The sequence below is a fragment of the Malania oleifera genome, chromosome 5, assembly GCF_029873635.1.
Source record: "Malania oleifera isolate guangnan ecotype guangnan chromosome 5, ASM2987363v1, whole genome shotgun sequence".
Lineage (NCBI taxonomy): Eukaryota > Viridiplantae > Streptophyta > Magnoliopsida > Santalales > Ximeniaceae > Malania > Malania oleifera.
Window position 1 is genome coordinate 9,193,728 of NC_080421.1, and position 22,899 is coordinate 9,216,626.

General features: G+C 39.4%; 2 protein-coding genes across 3 annotated transcripts; both read left to right on the forward strand.

The window, feature by feature from the left end:
• The first annotated feature begins 2,308 nt into the window (after positions 1–2,308).
• LOC131156498 (glucose-1-phosphate adenylyltransferase large subunit 1-like) lies at positions 2,309–8,519 on the forward strand. Of its 2 annotated transcripts, XM_058110227.1 has the most exons (15): positions 2,321–2,531; positions 2,638–3,663; positions 3,925–4,047; positions 4,331–4,495; positions 5,041–5,133; positions 5,262–5,345; positions 5,426–5,481; positions 5,619–5,712; positions 6,359–6,544; positions 6,822–6,902; positions 7,306–7,392; positions 7,482–7,586; positions 7,723–7,829; positions 7,947–8,007; positions 8,130–8,519. In XM_058110227.1, the coding sequence occupies exons 2-15, from the start codon at positions 3,430–3,432 to the stop codon at positions 8,229–8,231; spliced, it is 1,578 nt and encodes a 525-aa protein (XP_057966210.1). In that variant the 5' UTR covers positions 2,321–2,531; positions 2,638–3,429; the 3' UTR covers positions 8,232–8,519. The 2 variants fall into 2 exon arrangements, with proteins under 2 accessions (XP_057966209.1, XP_057966210.1); XM_058110226.1 differs by having other exon boundaries at positions 2,309–3,663.
• A 952-nt stretch (positions 8,520–9,471) lies between these two features.
• Positions 9,472–21,689, forward strand: LOC131156499 (uncharacterized). Its single transcript, XM_058110228.1, has 4 exons — positions 9,472–9,675; positions 9,794–9,972; positions 20,537–20,730; positions 21,070–21,689. Exons 1-4 carry the CDS (start codon positions 9,474–9,476, stop codon positions 21,455–21,457), a joined length of 963 nt encoding a protein of 320 aa, XP_057966211.1. The 5' UTR covers positions 9,472–9,473; the 3' UTR covers positions 21,458–21,689.
• Positions 21,690–22,899: the final 1,210 nt, after the last annotated feature.

Sequence of the window (22,899 nt, forward strand, 5' to 3'; positions counted from 1 at the left end):
ATTAGGCCATTTTTAACCTTTTAAAAAAATTCAAAACAATCAGTTCAATACTTAATGTTTCTATCAAAATTGTGTCACAGGGGATCAATGTTTGAAATATTTGAAAAGATGCTACAAATAATTCAAGGTATGTGTCTAATTGTACGATGGAAGCTTGCTATTAAGAAGAGAGAGAGTATAATTTTACATTTCTAGCCAATGGATCTTTTTAATTGTATTTGTTATTTGACATAATATTGATCATTTACCACGAGAAAATTTTTTCATTTATACTATGATTGTCTCAATTACAATGATACATCTCTTATTATACTAAGCAATTATCCTATCATTTAATAAATTTTTATAGCAATAGTGTGATGAAATTTTGAGAGATATGAACACAAGAGATTCTTATTGCTGTCAATGAAAGATCTTCCACACATTTTCAATTGATTGTATCAACATATATACAAGTACGCAGACACTTTTTAGGAAAGAAAGCTAAAATTAAGCCTAACAGTTACAACACAATTTATATGTAATTGTTTCAGCTATTATAGAATATTTAATTTTTATTACAAACATATTTTCGGCCTATAAATCAGGACTTGTGATTGTGAGCGTGATTTGAAGAGTTTTTCCTTATACGCCTCTGCAAGATGGAGTAGCCATTGGCTAAGCCAATCTTGATTTTGTGAGTGTCCATGCATTGTCGTGATAATGGCTTGGTCATTAAGTCTGATAGCTTATCTTGAGTGTTAACATATTGAACATTGAGATTTTTTTTTTTGAACCATATCACGAACAAAATGTACATCAATCTGTATGTGCTTCATCTGAGAGTGCTGAATAGGATTGAAAGTAAGATGCGTTGCACCCAGATTATCACATAACAATGTTGGTGTATCTTTTATTGGTAGCCTAAGTTCTTTTAATAATGATAGCAGCCACACTGTTTCAGAGGAAGGGATCAATAGCTCGATGGAGGATGGCTCTACTGATACCATGATGAAATTTTGAGAGATATGAACACTGAGATTCTTATTGCTGTTAATGAAAGATCTTCCACACATTTTCAATTGATTTTATCAACATATTTACAAGTACACAGACTCTATTCTAGGAAAGAAAGCTAAAATTAAGCCTAACAGTTATAGCACATTTATACGTTATTGTTCCAGCTATTACAGAATATTTGATTTTTATTACAACATATTTTCAGCCTATAAATCAGGACTTGTGATTGTGAGCGCGGTTTGAGGAGTCTTTCCTTATATAGTGTCTCCATAAATAAATTACTGTGAGACGATCAATCCTATCCCATGACTTATACAATATCGATATTTAAAAAAGGGAGAGGGGGCGGGGGCACAATGTTTGTATCAAATTCTTAACACCCCTAACACACATCGAGCAATTCAAAAAATACATATATGTTAAAATGTTTTAAATAATATTATTAATTTTAGAAGAGACACTTTTTAAACGTGTTATAAACATATAATGAAACATTATAATAAATTCTTATTTTTATAAAATCATAATTGTGATATATGTATTATGAGCTGGTCAACTTTTACATTAAAAGAAAATAATCATTGAAAATTTTAATAAAGTAAAAAAATGTGCATAAAATTACACCGAACTTTTAAACATATCATGTTGTCTAGACATTAAAAATATAACGATCAATTCATAATATTCTTAAATATAAGCAATAATTAGACTTTTAAGTTGGTAGTTGTGTTATATTTGTATTTTGTCTCCATGAATCACATTTAATTTTGAACCAAAAGTGAAAATGCTGCAAGACACCAATCTTGCATGATTAAAACATAGTATTATGGCCCTCGGCATGACACGGTGGAAATGCATCAGCAAGTAAGAAGGAGCGGAGGTTCAATTTCAAGTAGATATACTCATGGAACCAGCGATACTTATAGATGGTGAGAGTTTACTTTATGAGACAGCGGGGACCGTGAATGGTGAGAGCTCGCTCTGTGAGTCAGCAGGGACCGTGGATGGTTGGAGTTCTCTGTGAGCCAGTGGGGATTGTGGATGGTAATGGAGATCTGTCCTGAGAATCGAGATGACCGAACGTCCAACTAATGCATAAAAATCGTTTCCGCATTCGTACTTTACCCTGATCAACGAGACCTGAGAGTGGAGGACGCTGATCCATAGATTTGGTGCTACACCAGGGGATCCGAAAAACTTATTGGTGGCTAAAATTTTTATGTAAAAAAAGAAATAGAGTATTATGATGATATTATTTTTTGAGTGAACATTATTAGACTCCCAATTATCGAAAAGGAGGTGTGTCTGTGTTTCTGCTTTTAATTAATGTAGATTTACAAATACACTTTCTTAGAGAGCATTAACCTTTACCAAATGCCGAAGTTGCAAAATTTGACAGTTGGCTAACTGAATCACCTTTGAAATCTACGGGAGCCATCATCGTCAAAAATCAACGTGCCCAGAGGCAGGGGGAGCAAGTATCTGCTGTGATCGTCAAATGAGAGCTCAGAACTGCTTAAATGGTGGAAAGGGTCATCAATTCTTGCCCTTTTTAAATTTTTCATTTTCATCTCCTGATGGGAAAAATACCAACGAAGACAAGTGAATCTAATTTTCTTATGTGGCTATAATGGACAGATGTTGTCCTGTAACGGAGACTCCATGTGCCTGAGGAGCCTAGAAAGTTGGACTATGGACAGAGTTAAATTCACAGGCGCACAGGTGCAGGGTATGATTTATAGAGAGAGGCAGAGGAGGCCGGGGGGAGAAACTCGCGTACATTTTTCTTTTTCTGTATAAAAGCCAAGGTAGCTGCAATTGTCGAAAGGATTCACAGGCCAGCAAAGCTAAACCACCCCTTTCAACATCTGTTCACGCATTTCCTCCCTCTTTAACTCTTAAGCTGCCTCCATTTTCAGTGGTTCACAGCTTCTCTGATATCACGCATTGGAACTCACTCCCTCCCTCCATACCCTTTGTCTTCTTGTTAAGGGTTTTGCCTTTTCCTCTGGACTTTCTGTTTCTAAGCTTCTGGGTACTTCAAATCTTCGTTTCTTAGTGATTTTTGCGATCTTTGTATTGTAGTATTTAATTTATAATGCTTGATTCTCTCTAGATCTCTCTTCAGCTTCCCATACTTTGCTCTGACCCTTAAGCATCGTCTCTGCGGTTGCCGTTATAAAATTTTCCGTATTATGTTATAAACAGCTTTTAACATGTAATGGTAATACAACTGTCTCTCCATTACCTGGTCGTATCTTTGTGTGATCTATACTCTACTTGGTTGCTCAGATTGGCGTTTTACTTTATTGGGACTTGGGTTGAGGCCCTCCCTTGCTAGTAATTTAGCAGTGTTGTATTTCTGATCCGTCATCTTCTGGAATCACTGACCTCTGACCAAGCCAATACCCTAGCAGTAAAGCTGCTGCAATGGATTCTTGCTGTGTCAACTTGAAAGCCAACACCCATCTGGGAAGAGCCAGCGAAGTTGGCCTAAGCAATGGAGATAAGGGATTTTTGGGGGAGAGGATCAGAGGGAGTCTGAATACAAGTGTTTGGGCTAATCATATTTCAAAAAGATTGAGAACTGAGAAGAGGGAGGGGAAGATCAATCGTGGGGCTGCTTTCTCTGTTTTGACACCAAATGATGTCAAAGAGACCGTGGTGAGTTGATTATCTGCAGATTTTTTGTTTTTCATTTTTGCTGAGAAGACAAATTGATACCTTTGAAAATGGGATAGAACAAGAATAGCCCCTTTTACAATTTACAGGAGGGGTTATGTGATCCAATAGCTTTTTTGTATTTTTAATGTGAAAATTGATTTTGAACTGTCGTCTTTTTGTTGATTATGCAATTTTAATTTGATATCTTTGTTGAGTATGTAGTTTCAGTCTCATTCTTTTTGTTGTCTGATTCAATTTCAGACTCTCCAAGTGCCAGTGTTTGAGAGACGAAAAGCAGAACCAAAAAATGTAGCTTCCATCATATTGGGAGGAGGCGCTGGGACTCAGCTCTTTCCTCTTACCAGCAGAAGAGCCACACCCGCTGTAAGAAAGCACCATGCTTTATGAGCCTGATTGTATTCCACACAGATGAATCTCTCTCTCTCTCTCTCTCTCTCTCACACACACACACACACACAAACAAACTTATTGATTGTGAATCTTGGGGTCACTGAGGTGAAACTGAGGAGCTTTGTTGGAGAAAAAGCTCTTTTTACCCCGGTTGAATTGCCAAGCGGTTCAAGCACTGGTTTTGTACCGTTTTTTGTTGGGTATGTGGAGTTTCAAAATATTTGAGGTCTTAATATGGGATGATTTTATTCTGCAGGTTCCAGTTGGAGGATGCTACAGGCTTATAGACATTCCAATGAGCAACTGTATCAACAGTGGCATAAACAAGATATTTGTGCTGACCCAGTACAACTCTGCTTCCCTTAATCGTCACATCGCTACCACATACTTTGGGAATAACTTTGGGGATGGATTTGTCGAGGTACGAAACCTTAATTTGCATTCTTTCCATTGGAAGAGAAAATCTAGTAGATATCGCCTCCATGAATTTCTGGAAAGAGTTTCTGGAGAACTTATGAACACGAAGGATGATTTTTAATTGATACAGTGAAATTTAAATTCTCAGGTCTGTTGAATAGCTTGTTTTGTATTCTTGACCTATCACCTACAGCTTTAGCTTTTAGATAACCCAACATGGTATCAGAGCTCTGGTTCTAGGATGTCCTGGGTTCAAGTCGTGTCATATATGTTTTCTCCCGTTGTGTCCGTTCTGTTCTATTTGTACTTGTGGCCTGTTCAAGTTCATATATTTGTTTCTCTTCGCATACAAGACATGGTCAAGCAACTTGATATACACTAACTATTTAAGCTTTTACGTAAAAGTTGAATCAAGGATCTCTATAAAATATTGCATAATTTAAAAGCCCAATTAGAATGACACTAAGGAACAAAGAGCATGTTCTGTCACTTAAGTAAATAATTCCTTCATCAATGTCTCATTTATGCAATGTCATTCCTCTCAAACAGGTTTTGGCAGCTACTCAAACACCAGGAGAAGCAGGAATGAAGTGGTTCCAAGGAACTGCAGATGCTGTGAGGCAATTTACATGGGTATTTGAGGTGAGTATTTCAGGTTAGTTTGGCCAATCTTGTAGACAACCACATATAGTGCGAATTAAGGCTTTGTTTTGTTGTTGTTGCTGCTGTAATGAGCTGAGTTTAATGTTATTCCATCTATTCATGTGCAGGATGCCAGGAACAAGAACATTGAGAATATCCTTATATTGGCAGGAGATCATCTTTATCGGATGAACTACATGGAACTTTTGCAGGTATTCATTTACTTCCACTGGGGAACAAGCTTAAATCTTCTTTTAGAAAATCATGCTCACTATTTACAATTTGTCAACAGAATCACATTGACAGGCAAGCTGATATTACAGTTTCATGTGTGCCAGTTGGTGGCAGGTCTGTACGAACTTCTTTTATCACTTGATAATTGTTCTGCTTTGTACTGCTTTTCTCTTAATTGATTACTTTGTTGGGTAGGGGGGTTCCTCTTTATTTTTCTTGGATCACATTATAAATTGAATGGTTTTCCCCAGCCGTGTATCTGATTACGGACTAATGAAGATAGACAGCAGAGGCCGAGTAATTCACTTTGCGGAAAAACCAAAGGGCAATGATCTGAAAGCAATGGTGAGAAGAAGATTTTATGCTTTGACGTACTTTTCTCTGTCCTACTATCCAGATAATTATTAAATGTTATTATACCTGAGAGCAAAAAAAAAGTTTGATCATTTTCAATGTGTTCCTGTAATAAAACCCCTGAGAGAACCTTCCAAGACAGAAATTTGGCTAAAATATCATTTTGTCATAATCTAAAACATGGTGAGACACCCACCATCATAGAAGGTCTCACTAAAATCTTTCAGAGCAAATAGCAACAAGTTTGTATAAAAGATCTAAAATCTGTGCAGCTAGTGATATCTAATAAGCCTAAAGCCAACTTAGTCTTTCTTGATTCTCCTCACCCTTTTGGAAGCCATGTACTGACATCAGAAAGACTGGGTTCTGTGCCTACCTTTTAAATCATTAGTGTCATGAGGCCTTAGATTTCAGTTAGGTGGTTAACCCTTGTAGTTAGGATATCCTGATCATCAAAATAAGATTGATTTAACTTTTACTAATTATAGTTTTTGTTGGATATATTGCAGCAAACAGATACAACTATGAGGCCTTAGATTTCAGTTAGGTGGTTAACCCTTGTAGTTAGGATATCCTGATCATCAAAATAAGATTGATTAACTTTTACTAATTATAGTTTTTGTTGGATATATTGCAGCAAGCAGATACAACTATTCTAGGATTGTCTCCACAAGATGCCTTGAAATCCCCATATATAGCATCAATGGGAGTCTATGTATTCAAGACGGATATATTATTGAAGCTTCTGAGGTGGAGATATCCTACTTCCAATGATTTTGGATCTGAAATCATTCCTTCAGCTGTGATGGAGCACAATGTCCAAGTAGGAGAAGCCTAAAGCTTGAATTTCTTTTTCTCTTGATTTTCTTTCTCATTGGTTCCATTAGGTAGTCGTCATTGTTGATTCATCATTTCTCTAACACATGCCTGCTCCTCCCCACCAAACACGTGCATATGTAAATAAATTGATGAAAATGAAGTTCCATAAAAAAACTATATATTCAAGTCATATTTTTACTATTCATTTTCTCTCATATAAACCGTTTGTTTTTAAAAGGGGAGCAAATGTTAAATTTGCATAATTTTTTTTATCCTGGCAGGCATACCTATTCAGGGACTATTGGGATGACATTGGAACAATAAAGTCTTTCTATGATGCTAATATGGCACTCACAGAGGAGGTTGGTGTTACATAAATGACATCTTCTTGTTCTATATCCCTTTGGTTCTGCTTTAGTTTAGTTAACTTAATAAGCAGCAAGTGCAAGCCGCAAAAGGTTTTAGTATGTTGTGCCCTCTATACCCAAAAGAGTAAGAAAAAACTTGGAGTTAATCCATCCACAAACCAGTGGTACCCTGCAAATACACCATCAAATGGCGCTGTACTATGATCAACAGGAAAGGAGAGTTTTTATTTTTTCAGGATACTATTATTTGTTTTTACACATCTAAGACATTGAGCAAGTTACTTGATGCAAGCGGTTCATATTTCTTTAAAATGCCAGAATTTCTTGTAAATTAGATTTTCCTAATGAAGTACTAGACTGACTTCTGCATAATTACCCAACATTCCATTTCATGCAGTTACCAAAGTTTGAATTTTACGATCCCAAGACACCTTTCTTCACATCTCCTCGATTCTTACCACCAACCAAAATTGAAAAATGCCGGGTATGCTTTTATGCTTCCAATATGATGTGTGACTACAGTGATTTCATCCAAGTGCGTTGCTTCTCATGATTCAATTTGGTCATTTGCAGATTGTGGATGCAATAGTATCGCATGGGTGTTTCTTGCAACAATGTAGTGTTGAACACTCCATAGTGGGTGAACGGTCACGCTTAGACTATGGCGTTGAACTTAAGGTGAGTCATCATGGTTCAGAAATCTCTTCTCCATTAATAAGTAGAAGAAGCTCAATAGACGAGCTTGAGCTCTCATATAAACAATAAGAATAGAGAGACAATTCAATTTTTTTCTTTATATATCTATTCTTCGCAGGATACATTGATGATGGGAGCAGACAATTACCAAACAGAATCTGAAATTGCATCCCTGCTGGCAGAGGGGAAGGTTCCAATCGGAGTGGGACGAAATACAAAAATCAGGTAAAGAGACAAAAATCATTCAGTCATTACAGATATACATACATATATATATATATATATGAGTGTGTGTGTGTGTGTGTATCATAACCTTTGTTTCTAACATGATTTGATTTGAAGGAACTGTATAATTGACAAGAATGCAAAGATAGGAAAGGATGTGATTATCATGAATAAAGATGTAAGCAGAGTTACCATGCTCACCGTGTCCTCCTTTGATAAATTTGTTTAAATAGAACAATTACTCTGCATAAAATGTTATCAATAATTGACATTACACATCCAAATGCTCTGGTTTATTAGGGTGTCCAAGAAGCAAATAGGCCAGAAGAAGGCTTTTACATTCGGAATGGGATCACCATTATACTGGAGAAAGCAACAATACCAGATGGCACTGTTATATAGATGGATCTCAAGCACTCTTTCGGAGTTGTTCAATTTGAGAGCTTGAAGAGGATTTGCGAAGCAAGGCTCAGTTGGCTGCACGAGAAGCTGGGAAGATGGTCGTCCTTGCATGATTCTGCCTCTATTCCTGTGTGTATCGAAATCCATATCCATGTAAAAATAAAAGCCAATAGGAGTTTCTAGCTGAGAAAACTTTTGGTTCAGAACAATAATGTTAGCAAGTCCCCAGAGGCTTGTTTCAGACTCTTTTTTAAGTTCCAATGTATAAAGAAGAGGGTCTTTATTTTACTTTTTAGTGTATATGCATATTCACCAAGCAGTCAAAAAGATCCATCTCCCCTTTGCTGGATTTAGAGTACTCATCTCTAATGGGAACAGCAGATGGGGTGAAGCAGTTCTATCATCTATGTTATCTTTTGTTCACACTATTTCCCAAAGTCACAGGTAACAAATATTGCCATTCATTGAAATGTCTCCCAGTCAACAAAAGGGCTGAAGAAACTGAAGGAAACATTGGCTCGTTAACAACTATCAGCCTAGTTTCACAACTTTCGGGGGTCCAAATATTTTCAAAATTTGACTTGAAAGCAGGCTTTTGACAATTGGTACCAAATTCAGTGCAGCTCTGTTAACATGGATTCACTCAGAGAGAGAGAGAGAGAGAGAGAGAGAGAGAGAGAGATAGAGAGAGACCTTTTGTTTACTGCAATGGTGTGAAGCAGTTCTGTCATGTGCTACAAGACCACCCACTGTGCACTTCATGAGATTCACAACATGGGGATGATGAATAGAAATGAAATTTTCATTTTGTAGTTGGCTTTGATCTAATTTTTAAAATGTTTTTGCGATTATTTAATTTCCACTTTAAAAGCAAAGGGGCAAATTAAAGGTATCATAATAACAAATAAAAAATATAATTTTAAAAAGATTAAAATTGTATTTAGCACCATGATTAGTACTAATGAACAGTGATAATAAAGTATTTTCGGCCCGACCTAAAAATTAAAATATTTTTCACGATGCATTGTCTTTCCTTCCCACATGCTAATCGCTGATTCGTTCAATTTCTCTAACTGAGTCGTGTAAGAAGCTCCTTCCAACACTTGTCTAAGTCCTAAGACATGAGAGTGAGAGAGAGAGAGAGAAAGAGGAAGAATGGAGGAAAGAAACAGAGAATAATCCAATTTCAAAAACAGAGTAATCCAATTTCGATAGAAGGAAGAAGAAAAGCAGAACGGAAGGATGAGTTTAAGGCAAATAGAGGAGGTGATGAAGGACTCAGCAGGTCGAGTTGGAGATAAGAAAGACAACCTCATTTCCAAACTCCATGACGACGACTCCAGCTACTCCGCCGGCGCCGGAAAGACAGACTCCAGCAGCGCTCTTCAGCTCTTTCTCAACCACATTCCCATCAGTTCCATCCCCGGCATCCGAAACCCGCCTGGTACTCCTCCTCTTCAACCCATCTGCGCGTGTTTTTCGCCTAGTTTTATTATTTTTTTAATGTGAAAGATGACGATCGATTGTGGATTCCGATGAAATTTTTTTCTTGATTATTCAAGTATTGGAACTCAAAACTGGGGATTCTTTGAGAGACGCCATTCATTTGCTGTACAAGAAAAATGTTTCTGGTGCTCCGATAGCAGATGTCGTCGTTGATCCCAATGCCGCCGCCCGGAGATTTTCGGATCGATACATTGGTTTCATTGATTTCGCCAGCATGCTTCTGTGGTCTCTTGAGGTAATGTATATACCGTTTGCATATATCTGTGGTTTTGCCATAAATGGATGACAAACAAAGAACTTATATGCTGCGTTTGGTTTGAGTTTAGGACAGGAAGACGGGATGGGAAAGAAAATGTGAAGGACAAAGGAAAGGAAAGAAAAAAAAAAATTTCTTTGCCCTGCTCTTGTTTGGCCAAGTGAAAGAAAATGTTAGATCAGAAAATTACCATTACTCAATTTAGTCTCCTTCCATCGATTTTCCTCCCATTTTTTGAAGGATTGACCTTGGAGCTCCGTTGGAAAAAGAAAGAAAAATATTAAAAATTCATGTTTGGCTATTTAGAAAGAGAATAAAATATATGAACAAAATTTTGATTTTATACCTCATTAATATTTAATTTTCTTAATTTTTAATTATATTAAAATAAATTTTATTTTTGATAGTATTTATTAAAAAACGAAAATATAAGAAAAATGAGTTCTCTTTCTTATTCTATAATCAATGTGCAATTGAATTAAAAAAATCATATCTAAATGAAAAAAAAAAACTAATGTAAAATAATAACCGTTGTTCTAAATGTGTACTCCCTCTCTATATGGGGTGATACAAGCAAACACCATTTCTGAGGTCAAACTGTTGCATGTTTGATTCGGGAGAATAATTATTTATTGGAATAAGATAGAATATAGTTTAAATTTTGAAAATTAAGGGAATAGTTATCGCCTATATATTTCTAATTATTTCACAAAGAAAGGAATAGGCATCCCCATCCCCATGATGAAATTTGAAAATAATTATTTATTTATTTATTTATTCATTATTATGGACTCAATAAAATGTTTCACGTTGTTATTTATTTTATTATAATAACAACATAATTTCTTGTACAACTAATTGTTCATTCTACAAAACAAACTAAACTTAGGTTTGCTGGTCTCCTTATATCTCAGCCTCTCGATATGTACTTATGATAGTTGTGCTCAATGCCAAATATTTACCTCTGGAGACCATTCTCTTTAAACTCCCAGTATTTAGTTTTCCCAAGTTCCACCTTCCATTCACGAACCGGTTCATTGGGGAGGCTCAAGATGAGGTGAACAGTCTATACAGATGCCTAAATATAGATAACATGAAAGTATAGAATCAATAATAGAGGAGGAGGAAGAAGAAGAAGAAGAAGAGAGAGAGAGAGGAGATCATGTTATTGTGATCTTATGCATTTAATGTACCCATTAAGCGAAATGTAGCGAAAGGAAGGAAAATTCATAGACCGACACCATTGTCTCCACCTCAGAGGAACAGCAAGATCGCCCCAAGTACACGTTCTACTCCATGCTTAGCCCACACTCATTGGTGAAGAGCATTATGAAACTGCACAAAGAGTTAACTAAACTATACAACACTATAGAACTCCAAGACATTATAGCTATTCTTGGGTTGGACAAATTATCTATAAAAGTAGAAACAACTTCTCACGGAAGGATACATCTCTTCGAAGACATTTATGATACACATCTGTTATGAAATGAGATTACTCTTAAATAGTACATAATGGAATAGGAATCTTTAGAAAGTACAAATAAATTGTAAAATTAAAATAGGGGTAGTTATGTTGCATTCTTCTTCTAGTTTCTTTTTTATTTGAAGGGTGCATGCATAATCTAAAGGAGTAGGGACTATTGATCACTAGCACCTTCCTCAATTCTTATTTTTCCTTGTACCTTCCTCAATTCTTATTTTTCCTTGTCCTTACAAAAATTAGAGCAATAGCACATGTTAAGTAATTGCCCTAAAATGTGTTTCCAAAGAAGTGAGAAGGATCAAATTAATACATAAGGAGATGGTGACGACAATGAGGCCAGCATCAGTGGGATCTTCTCCATGCTAGAACAGAATCCCCACATTGGCCAAACTAAGGTTTTGTTCTGCTTTTCTTCCTTTCTTTCTTGCCCCTTTTTTGGTTTTCTTGAATTGCTATCACCCACAACAACACTCACTCTTTGCCTAAAGAGAGCAAAATGCTTTACCATTTCCTGTTTTGTGAGTGCTTTGCTACATTTTTGTCACCCCCCGAACCCCGAAATGGGACCCGGAGGTGATAATGTAACCTAACATGTCCCTGTATCATACAAATCATCATAGATACAGTACAAAGGATGAGGGTCCGACCCTGTGGGGTTCCCAGGCACCCTAAACACATCCAATCATAATCATGTACGCAGCGAAAAAAAGTCATCTATATACATATGCAGTACCATACCAGAGTCTATACAAGAGCAAAACATGGCTCTAACAAAACGTACAAACTGGGTGCCCAAATACAACTCAAAATGGCAACCCAACAAAACTACAGTCCTAGCACTTACCCAAGCGCTACCACAGTACACCGGCCACTACGCTCCCTACGTCAGGACTCTAGTTCCGGTTGCTCGAAAGACCTGTAAAAATATACGTACAGTAGGGGTGAGACACCTCTCAGTAAGGAAAAACACAGGTTATATCGGTTTGTGTCATTTGAGTGTTATCATGACACAACATACATGCAATTGAATGGAATCCAGTACTAATTCACACAGTGCGTTCACGCATAAATACGGCGGCCATTTATATGCAGCCCTGTCACAATACACACACATGATCAGTAACTCGGTGTCGTCACACCCATCGGCCCGAAGCCAGTCCGTGAGGATCCAACGTTGGCTCGTAGCCATCTGCGAAGCACGGCACCAATGGCACATGGCTAGTCCTTGACTCCTATGGCATCGTACCGACACTAATAGGTGGATCCACACCCTTCGGCCTGATCTGCCGAAATGGCTCACACTCTCGGATATAGAGCCGGTCACTCTTGCTTACGTGGCAGGCGATAAACACACGCCCCCGGATATAGAGTCAATCACTCTCAGTACCTGGACTCACTTTGGAATCGCGGTCCCATCAACAATTCAATACATCACACACACATGCATGCTCATATAACCAAACAAACCACACTCATTTGGTAATCTAAATCATGGTTTTCCAAACAAATACATTTTAAACAAAGTCAAGGCATGGTCATCCCAATCACGCAGTATAAATCACACATATACTCGGTTTTCAACAAAACCCGGGATTCAGCCCGTCACCCCCTTTTTTCCAAAACTACAATAATAAAAAACTCATAGTTTTCCCCATTAGATCTCCCCAAATGAGTAGCCAAAACACACACAGGACCGTGGACAATAGTTCCACCAAGTTCGATTTCAAAAATAACCAATATAACACAGTTTCCCCTTACCTTAAGCCCGAATCACAAAACCCAAACTCTAAGGCTCCTAAACAGCGAACCGAGTTCCAAAACCTACAAATCACAGGATAGAATATGTTTACAAGACAGTTACCTACAAATCTACCAGATCAGAATTGAAAACCGAGCCTTACCTCAATTTTACATCGAAACCCAAAAATCTCTGAAACGAGATTCCGATCCGTAGAAGTTGTAGAGAATCCTTCCACGATCCTCGTGGTGGCTTCAGTTTTCCGATTCCGTCAACGATCGGTGAAGAATTCTAGAGAGAAGGAGTAGGGAGAGGTTTAGAGAGAGAGAGAGAGAGAGATAAAAATCTAAGTTTGCTTAGCTTGGAAGAAATGAGAATTTCCTTTTATAGCCCTTTGACCTGGGCAATTTCAAATCTTGCCCCTTTTAATATTTAAACCCATTTTTCATATTTCGGGTTCTTACAATCTCTCCTCCTTACAAAAATTTCATCCTCGAAATTTGTCATCTTTCATTCCCAGATTCATACATACAATCAAATACATAGACTCAACTCAAGAGCGAACTGGCGATCATCACAGCGCAGTCCCACCATACACATACACATAGACACAACTCAAGGGCGAACTGGCGATCACCACAGGGTAGTCCCATCATACACATACACATAGACACAACTCAAGAGCGAACTGACAATCACCAACCTCATCCCAACACAAAGGAGATCGACACCTCCGACCATACAAAGCCTCGAATGGTGCCATCCCGATACTAGATTGGAAGCTGTTGTTATAAGCAAACTCCACAAGTGGCATAAACTGTATCTAACTACCACTGAAGTCTAACACACAAGCTCACAACATATCTTCGAATATTTGTATCGTCCTCTCCCACTATCCATCAGTCTGGGGGTGGAATGCTGTACTGAAAGTAACCTTCGTCCCTAATGCCTCATACAAGCTCATCCAAAATCGGGAAGTAAACCTCGAGTCCTGATCTAATACTATAGACACCGGTATCCCGTGCATTCTCACAATCTCATGCACATACAAATCTACTAGCCTACTCAAAGGATAGCTAACTTTCATCGGTATGAAATGCACAGATTTTGTCAATCTATCCACGATCACCCAAATAGCATTTTTCCCATGAAGCGCTGGCGGCAATCCGGTTACAAAATCCATGGAAATATGCTCCTATTTCCACATTGGAATAGGCAAAGGCTGCAAAGACCCTGCTGGCCTTTGATGTTCAGCTTTCACCTGCTGACACGTCAGACACTGCTCCACAAACTGAGCAATCTGCCTCTTCATACCAGACCACCAGAAGGTCTCGCGCAAGTCTCGATACATCTTTGTACTACTAGGATGTACCGTATACATAGAACGATGCGCCTCCTCTAGAATCATCCTTCTGATCTCATCATCGTTCGGAACACACAGTCTGGTCCCAAACCTCAACACACCTCCTTCAGAGATGTTAAACACTGAAGCCAATCCCTGATGTACCTTTTCCATAGCCTCTGCCAACTCTGCATCACTAGCCTGTGCGGCTTTTATACGCTCAAATAGGGTCGATTGGACCACCAAACCAGCAAAATAAGCCTGATGATCACCAACCACCAACTCTATACCTGAGCTCTCCAAATCCCATCTAATGTGACACTAAGTCACAACCGTAGATACAGCTGTAGGTCCTGACTTCCTACTCAACGCATCAGCCACCATATTTGCCTTCCCTAGGTAATAACTGATCGTGCAATCGTAGTCCTTTATCAACTTTAGCCACCGTCTCTACCTCATATTCAACTCCTTCTGCGTGAATAAATATTTCAGGCTCTTATGGTCAATGAAGATCTCACACTGCACCCCATACAAATAGTGTCGCCAGATCTTTAGTGCATACACAACAGCAGCCAACTCCAGATCATGCATAGGGTAATTCTTCTCATACTCCTTCAGTTGCCGAGAAGCATACGCCACAACCCTGCCCTGCTGCATAAGCACACATCCTAAGCCCTTCAGAGACGCGTCCTTATAAATCACAAATCCACCATCCCCCGAAGGAATGGTCAACACTGGAGCAGTAACCAGCCGGTGCTTCAACTCCTGAAAGCATTGCTCGCAATCATTGGTCCACTCAAACTGGACTCCCTTCCTGGTCAATCGAGTCAGAGGTCCAGACAGTTTAGAGAAACCCTCTACAAACCGACGATAGTATCCCGCCAGTCCTAGAAAACTCCGAACCTCCTGCACATTCTTCGGCCTTACCCAGTCGACCACAGCTTCAATCTTGCTAGGATCAACTAATATTCCATCCCCAGTAACCACATGTCCTAAGAACGCAATTTGACTCAACCAGAATTCACATTTCTTCAACTTAGCATACAACTTCTTCTCTCGCAGAATCTGTAACACTAACCTCAAATGTTCCACGTGTTCTTCCGTACTCCTCGAGTATACCATAATGTCGTCAATGAATACCACTACGAACCGATCCAGGTACTCATGGAAAACCCTATTCATCAGATCCATGAACACCGCCGGAGCATTCGTCAACCCAAATGGCATGACTAAGAACTCGTAATGGCCATATCTAGTTTGGAAAGCAGTCTTCGCTACATCCTCCGCTCTAACCCTCACCTGATGATATCCTGACAGCAAGTCGATCTTTGAAAAGACCTGCGTCCCCTACAACTGGTCAAAGAGATCATCTATACGAGGTAAAGGATAGCGATTCTTCACAGTTACCTTGTTAATCTCACGGTAATCAATGCACATCCGCATCGACCCGTCCTTCTTCTTCACAAATAGTATTGGAGCTTCCTAGGGCGATAGATCGAATGAATCCTTTGTCCACTAATTCCTATAACTACTCCTTCAAATCCTGAAGTTCTACTGGAGCCATCCGGTACGGAGCTTTAGAGATCGGTCTCTTACCGGGTAGCAACTCTATCACAAACTCCACCTCACGATCCGGAGGTAAACTGGGTAAGTCATCTGGAAACACATCCGGGAACTCGCTGACTACCCGAATGTCCTCGAGTCTCAACTCATCTCGCGGCGGTTCCTTTATACAAGCTAGGTACCCCTGACATCCATCCAAGAGTAGTCTCCTCGCCTGTAGTGCTGACAGAATCTGTGGCACTGAACACACACACGATCTCACGAATTCGTACTCCTGCTCCCCAGGAGGTCTGAAAACTACCACCTTCCTACGACAGTCGATCATGGCATAAGTGGAGAACAACCAGTCCATCCCCAGAATGACGTCAAACCTTGACATGTCGTATACCACAAGATTCACCGGTAACAGCTTTTCCTAAATTTCCACTGGGCAGTCTATCAACATCTTCTTACAGAAAGATACACTCCCAGATGACGTAGTAACAGCCAATACCTCATTCATGTCTCAGGTCTTAATCCCACACCGTCCCACAAAATTTACAAATACAAAAGAATGGGTTGCACCCGAATCAAACAGAACAGAAGCTTTATTCGAAAGCAATAATAAGGTACCTGTCACCACGTTACCTGCTTGCTCAGCGTCCGCTGGAGTAAGAGAGTATACTCTGGCCAGAGCTGTATTTGTCTGAGCGGTGCCCCAAGGTATCTGATTGCTCCCTTGGTCCCCACTAACTGCAAGCACGTCCCGCCTCGGTGCTTGAAAATCACGAGACTTGTGGCCTGTCTGGCCATAGTTGTAGCAACTACCCCCAAATGACCGGCACTCACCCTCGTGCTGCTTGTGACATCTGATACAACGACCACCAGTCTGGCTCCCCTGAGAATCCTGGCACTCGGTATTTTGGCGGTAACCTGAGCCCTTGCTCCTCTTCTTCAACGATCCTTAACGAGATCCTGTCTGAGAACCAGAAGGTACTGTCCTCTTCCTCGATTCCTGATCCGCCTCACCCTCTCGAATACCAGTATCGATCACCGTGGCCTTATCCACCAATACTGAGAACTCAAGGATCTGAAACATACCCACCAGTATGTGGATATCCTTCCTCAAACCCTTCTCAAACCTCCGAGTCTTTTCATACTCGTTTGAGATCATACATGGTGCAAAACGGGACAGCTCTATATATCGAGCTGCATACTCCTGCACCGTCAAACTCCCCTAAGTCAACACATAAAACTCATTTGCCTTCGCAACACGTTGTGAAGTCGGGAAGTATCTGTCAAAGAACACCTCCTTAAAACGGCTCCACGTCATCTCCTCTAAACCAGCTCTCTACTTCTCCAACAAATTCACCGCAAGTCCACCATCGACCCCCCTCCCCAGATAGCTAGAAGGTAGCATAAAGAACTCGCTGCCTATCCGTGCAGTGCAAGACCTCTAAGATCCTCTCAGTTTTTTCCATCCAGTCCTCTGCTGTCATCGGGTTAGGTCCTCCAGAGAACGTCGGAGGATGCATGCATGTGAACCTCTCAATGGTGCACCCCGCAGTAGTAGGAGAGCACTCGCGTCTCCTGACACTCCGCCCAATCTCCCGCAATACCTGCCTCGTCAAACCTCGAGACACAGAAGGAGACTCATCACTCACAGTCTCCTCGGAGCCACTTCCCAGGTTATTATCCTTGGGCTCCATGCTGCAACACAATAGGAATCTATCAGTATCCCTACAACACATACAGTTAACACAATGATCAACACTAATCGTGTTAACTACTCCCTACCAGGTCTAGGTCTGTCCTATCACACCGACATGAAAGTCATCAATGATCTACCCTACTTTTACTGGAATCGTCATCCCAGGAAAAACACGGAATACTGTCGATAAATCTCGGTCTAGCAACCGAACAACCCTCAACCAACTCTACTCGTATCCACATCCTATACTCTGGTATGTACTCATAACTAAGCCTAACCAAGTCTACAAGATCTAGTAACCTGGTTAGCTCTGATACCAAGCTGTCACGCCCCGAACCTTGAAATGGGACTCGGAGGTGATAATGTAACCTAACATGTCCCTGTATCATACAAATCATCACAGATATAGTACAAAAGATGAGGGTCCGATCCCGTGGGGTTCCCAGGCACCCTAAACACATCCAATCACAATCATGTACGCAGCAGAAAAAGGTCATCTATATACATATGCAGTACCATACTAGAGTCTATACAAGAGCTAAACATGGCTCTAACAAAACGTACAAACTGGGTGCCCAAATACAACTCAAAATGGCAACCCAACAAAACTACAGTCCTACCACTTACCCAAGCGCTACCACAATACACCGGCCACTACGCTCCCTATGCCAGGACGCTAGTTCTGGTTACTCGAAGGACCTGTAAAAATGTACGTACAGTAGGGGTGAGACACCTCTCAGTAAGGAAGAACACAGGTTATATCGGTGTGTGGCATTGAGTGTTATCATGACACAACATACATGCAGTTGAATGGAATCTAATACTAATTCACACAGTGCGTTCATGCACAAATACGGCAGCCATTTATACGCAGCCCCATCACAATACACACACATGATTAGCAACCCGATGTCGTCACACCCATCGGCCCGAAGCCAGTCCGCAACAATCCAGCATTGGCCCGTAGCCATTCGTGAAGCACGATGCCACCGGCACATGGCTAGTCCTCGACTCCCATGGCATCGTACCAACACTAACTAGTGGATCCATGCCCTTTGGCCTAATCTACCGAAATGGCTCACGCGCTCAGATATAGAGCCGGTCACTCTCAGTACCTAGACTTACTTTGGAATCGCGGTCCCATCAGCAATTCAGTACATCACACACACATGCATGCTCATATAACCAAACAAATCACACTCATTTGGTAATCTAAATCATGGTTTTCCAAACAAATACATTTTAAACAAAGTGAAGGCACGGCCATCCCAATCACACAGTATAAATCACACATATACTCGGTTTTCAACAAAACCCGGGATTCAGCCTGTCACCCTTTTTTTTCCAAAACTGTAATAATGAAAAACTCATAATTTTCCTCGTTAGATCCCCCCAAATGAGTAGCCAAAACATACACAGGACCCTGGACAACAGTTCCACCAAGTCCGATTTCAAAAATAACCAATATAACACAGTTTCCCCTTACCTTAACCCCGAATCACAAAACCCGAACTCCAAGGGTCCTAAACAGCGAATTGAGTTCCAAAACCTACAAATCACTGTATAGAATATGTTTACAAGACAGTTACCTACAAATCTACCGGATCAAAATTGAAAACCGAGTCTTACCTCGATTTTACGCCGAAACCCGAAAATCTCCGAAACGAAATTCCGATCCGTAGAAGTTGTAGAGAATCCTTCCACGATCCTCGTGGTAGGTTCCATTTTCCGATTCCGTCAACGATCGGCGAAGAATTCTAGAGAGGAGTAGGGAGAGGTTTAGAGAGAGAGAGAGAGAGAGAGAGAGAAAGAGATAAAAATCTAAGTTTGCTTAGCTTGGAAGAAATGAGAATTTCCTTTTATAACCCTTTGACCCGGGAAATTTCTAATTTTGCCCCTCTCTTAATATTTAAACTCATTTTTCATATTTCAGGTTCTTACAATTTTGACCACTGATTTTATAGGTGGGAGAGCTTGCGAAGTCATTCCTCTGAGATCCCTTCTACCTATGAACTTAGATGACACACTCTTTCATGTCCTCCTGCTTCTCTCGAAGCATCGGCCAAAAGTCGTGCCTGTCATCGAGCAATATGATTCTCAGGTCATTGGTTTCGTTACACAAGTACTTTTATTAGGTTCGAGTTTGAATTGTTCCTCATTTGATTTGCATTATTCAAATCATGGGATTCTATTTCATTTTCCTATCATGAAGACAACTAATCTTTATGAATGATAAAGCAAGCCTTTCCACAAACCCCAAACATAATTTTCATCCCCCCATGGCTAAAATTTAGTGAAACAGTAATCAGCATAGTTAAATTTTTTAAATTTTTTCTTAGCTTTGGAATGGCAACCATTTGCCTTGGTGTAGAATGCAGTGATCCAGTTGCTGCTTCAATCTAGCGGACTGGAGTGGTTCGACAACATTGCAAACAAGGCTCTAAAAGAAAGAAAAATATGAAGAAATTCACTTTTTCTTGTCTAGTTGTCAGGGAAAACCAGAAATAACTTTTGATTTTTCTAAATTTCTAATCAGAGTTCAGCAAAATTTTCATTCTTAGTATTTGATATAGAAATAAGATACAATGGATAGCTTTTCTTCTTATTTTATTTTTCTTTCCTTCGACCCAAATGGAGCCTTATGATGAATATTTTTTGATGTTTCTCATTTTGGCTGACTGACCCATCTGCTAAAAATGCTCCTTCTTCCCCTTGTACTTTCAGCGTAGGCTTGAAAATGAAGACCGTGTTCCTCAGGCATTTGAAGACCAGAGCATGGCGGAGGCATTGCACATCTTATGGGAAAGCCAAATCAGTGCCGTTGCAGTTGTAAACCGAGAAACAAATCGGCTCACTGGTTGTGTGAGGAGCAGCGATGTCCATCTTTTGGACAACGGCCATCTCTTTCATAACAGAAAGTAAAGACCATCCCTTCTCAATAAGCCATTTTGTTCCCTCTCAAATTTGAATTTCATTAATCCTATGTTTGGAGAGATCTTGAATTTAGATTTATATTGGATCAGCAAAAGAATTAAGATGTAATATAAAATTGTATTCAAAGTTATTCAAATTTACTCAAATCCAAATTCAAGATTTCATACTCCAAAACGCAGCATAAGAAAGCTCTTACTGAAAAATTTAGACTACTCTCCGGTTTATGCACGAGTTTCTTGATAGAACCATGAGACAACAGGGAAAATACAGGACTTCCCTTTACTAGAAAGAAGGATTAAAAGCATGCTTTTGCAAAATCACAGGAGCATGTCTGTTGAGCAATTCATTCATTTGGATGGAGGCAAGTTGGACCCTGATCCGACCATTGAACAAGACCTCGGGGCTTTTCTTTTGGAAGGGATTCTCCGGCTGAAGAACAGCTTCCTTCCCAGAATGGACTTGCCAGTGATCAACAAGAAAACCGACACCCTCAAGCAAGCCATGAAAAATATGGCGGAGACAAAGAGCAACTTCAGCTTTCTAGTTGATGAACGGCAGCGAGCAACGGGAGTTCTAACATTAAGAGAGATAATTGTTCAATTTGCTCCGCCATGTGTGGATTCAAGAATCAATGGGGTTGGCTTCTTCGAATCTGCTCTGGAACAGAGTGGGTGTCATGTTGAAGGTGGGAGTATAGTTTGTAATCACTGATTCTTCCTTCGCTCACAATACTCAAGTACCAATTTATCATTCCTAGGGAGACTAGTTGTCTGTATTTTCTTGTATTTTTTCCTGTTTTGTGAACTCAATTTCTCCCCCTAGAAAACAGTGAGGAGAATTATTTATGCCGTAATACTTCTGTTCTTGTATAAAAGCATAATGGATTGAGATGGTAATTTATTTTCACCAGAAGCCCCAATTGGTGAAAAAGTTAAAACATTAATCTATGTTTGAAGAAGTTTTAGATTTAAATTTATATTAAATTTAAATATAATATAATATAAAATTATATTAAAATTTATTTAAATTTATCCGTATTTAAATCAGATGCTGAGAACCTATATCAATACATTCCCTGCATTAAGTACGTTTTGGATCTTCAAAAGTAATTAACAAAAATATAAAGAATTGAGAATTATAATTGAGCATTTACTTTGTTGTATTAGATCAGAAAGAATGAAACACATAAAAAGAAGTAAAGAATAAAATTTTAATTTTACTTCAAACTTTAGATCATATTACAATAAAATTTTATTTTTAATAATATTTAATATGACTCATCTTAACACCGAGTGATTGCATTTCCCTTATCAATTACCCTACTCACTTTAGCACTGGAGGATTTTTCCGGCACTTGTTGCTCCAACTTGTGCAAGTACCAAGCTGCTCGAGAAGAATCAAAGTCAATCCTTCGAGGTCATTTGCCTTCCGCGTGTGTTTGAACTATTTTTCACACTTTCGTACCATGTGTGGGAATATAATGAAAAATAAATTTCTTTCAAAATTTTCATTCATTTTTAACCAAAGCCTTGATCAAAACAATTGTGAATATAAGTGTGTCAAGTCATGCCCATCCGATTGCTGCAAACTGGGAGGCAGATGGCTTCTGGGTTTTTACCCACAATGGCAAAGGCAAATAGAGCTCCTCTCAAGGACTGGCAATGCATTCCCGAAGTGTCCATTATGGCCTCGGCCTTGGCTTGGCTTCACAGTTTTGGATTCACTACCTTCAGAATACCTACAGATTGAAGGCTGGCCTTTTGGGCGTTGCCCATCCACATCTACTCATTGTTCTTTTATTTAGTACTCAAGTCGCTCTTCTGGGTCTTTCGACCTTCTTGCAAGCCAATAAATAAATGAAAAAAAATGTGCATATTTCTCCAGTAAACCAGACAGAATGTAGCTTGTTTTATTCGCATACCATGAATCACAAATGTAAAGTTCAGCAGATGACAAAACTTCAGCAACTATAAATTCTAGCACTGGAGCAGAAACAAAAAAAAAAAATGTGAGAGAGAGAGAGAGAGAGAGAGAGAGAGAGAGAGAGAGAAGAGGGTGAGTTTTCAACTTTAAATATACAAGGGATCATTAAGAAAATATAAGAAAAAGGTTTGCTCTCTAACTTTTAAGTTACATCTATAGACTATAACCCC

Coding starts and splice junctions, on each gene's coding strand:
- LOC131156499 (XM_058110228.1), top strand. CDS start 9,474: ATGAGTTTAAGGCAAATAGAGGAGGTGATGAAGGACTCAGCAGGTCGA. Junction 9,676..9,793: donor CGGCATCCGAAACCCGCCTG/GTACTCCTCCTC, acceptor TGATTATTCAAG/TATTGGAACTCAAAACTGGG. Junction 9,973..20,536: donor TGCTTCTGTGGTCTCTTGAG/GTAATGTATATA, acceptor TTGTACTTTCAG/CGTAGGCTTGAAAATGAAGA.
- LOC131156498 (XM_058110226.1), top strand. CDS start 3,430: ATGGATTCTTGCTGTGTCAACTTGAAAGCCAACACCCATCTGGGAAGA. Junction 4,048..4,330: donor GCAGAAGAGCCACACCCGCT/GTAAGAAAGCAC, acceptor TTTATTCTGCAG/GTTCCAGTTGGAGGATGCTA. Junction 4,496..5,040: donor TTGGGGATGGATTTGTCGAG/GTACGAAACCTT, acceptor CCTCTCAAACAG/GTTTTGGCAGCTACTCAAAC.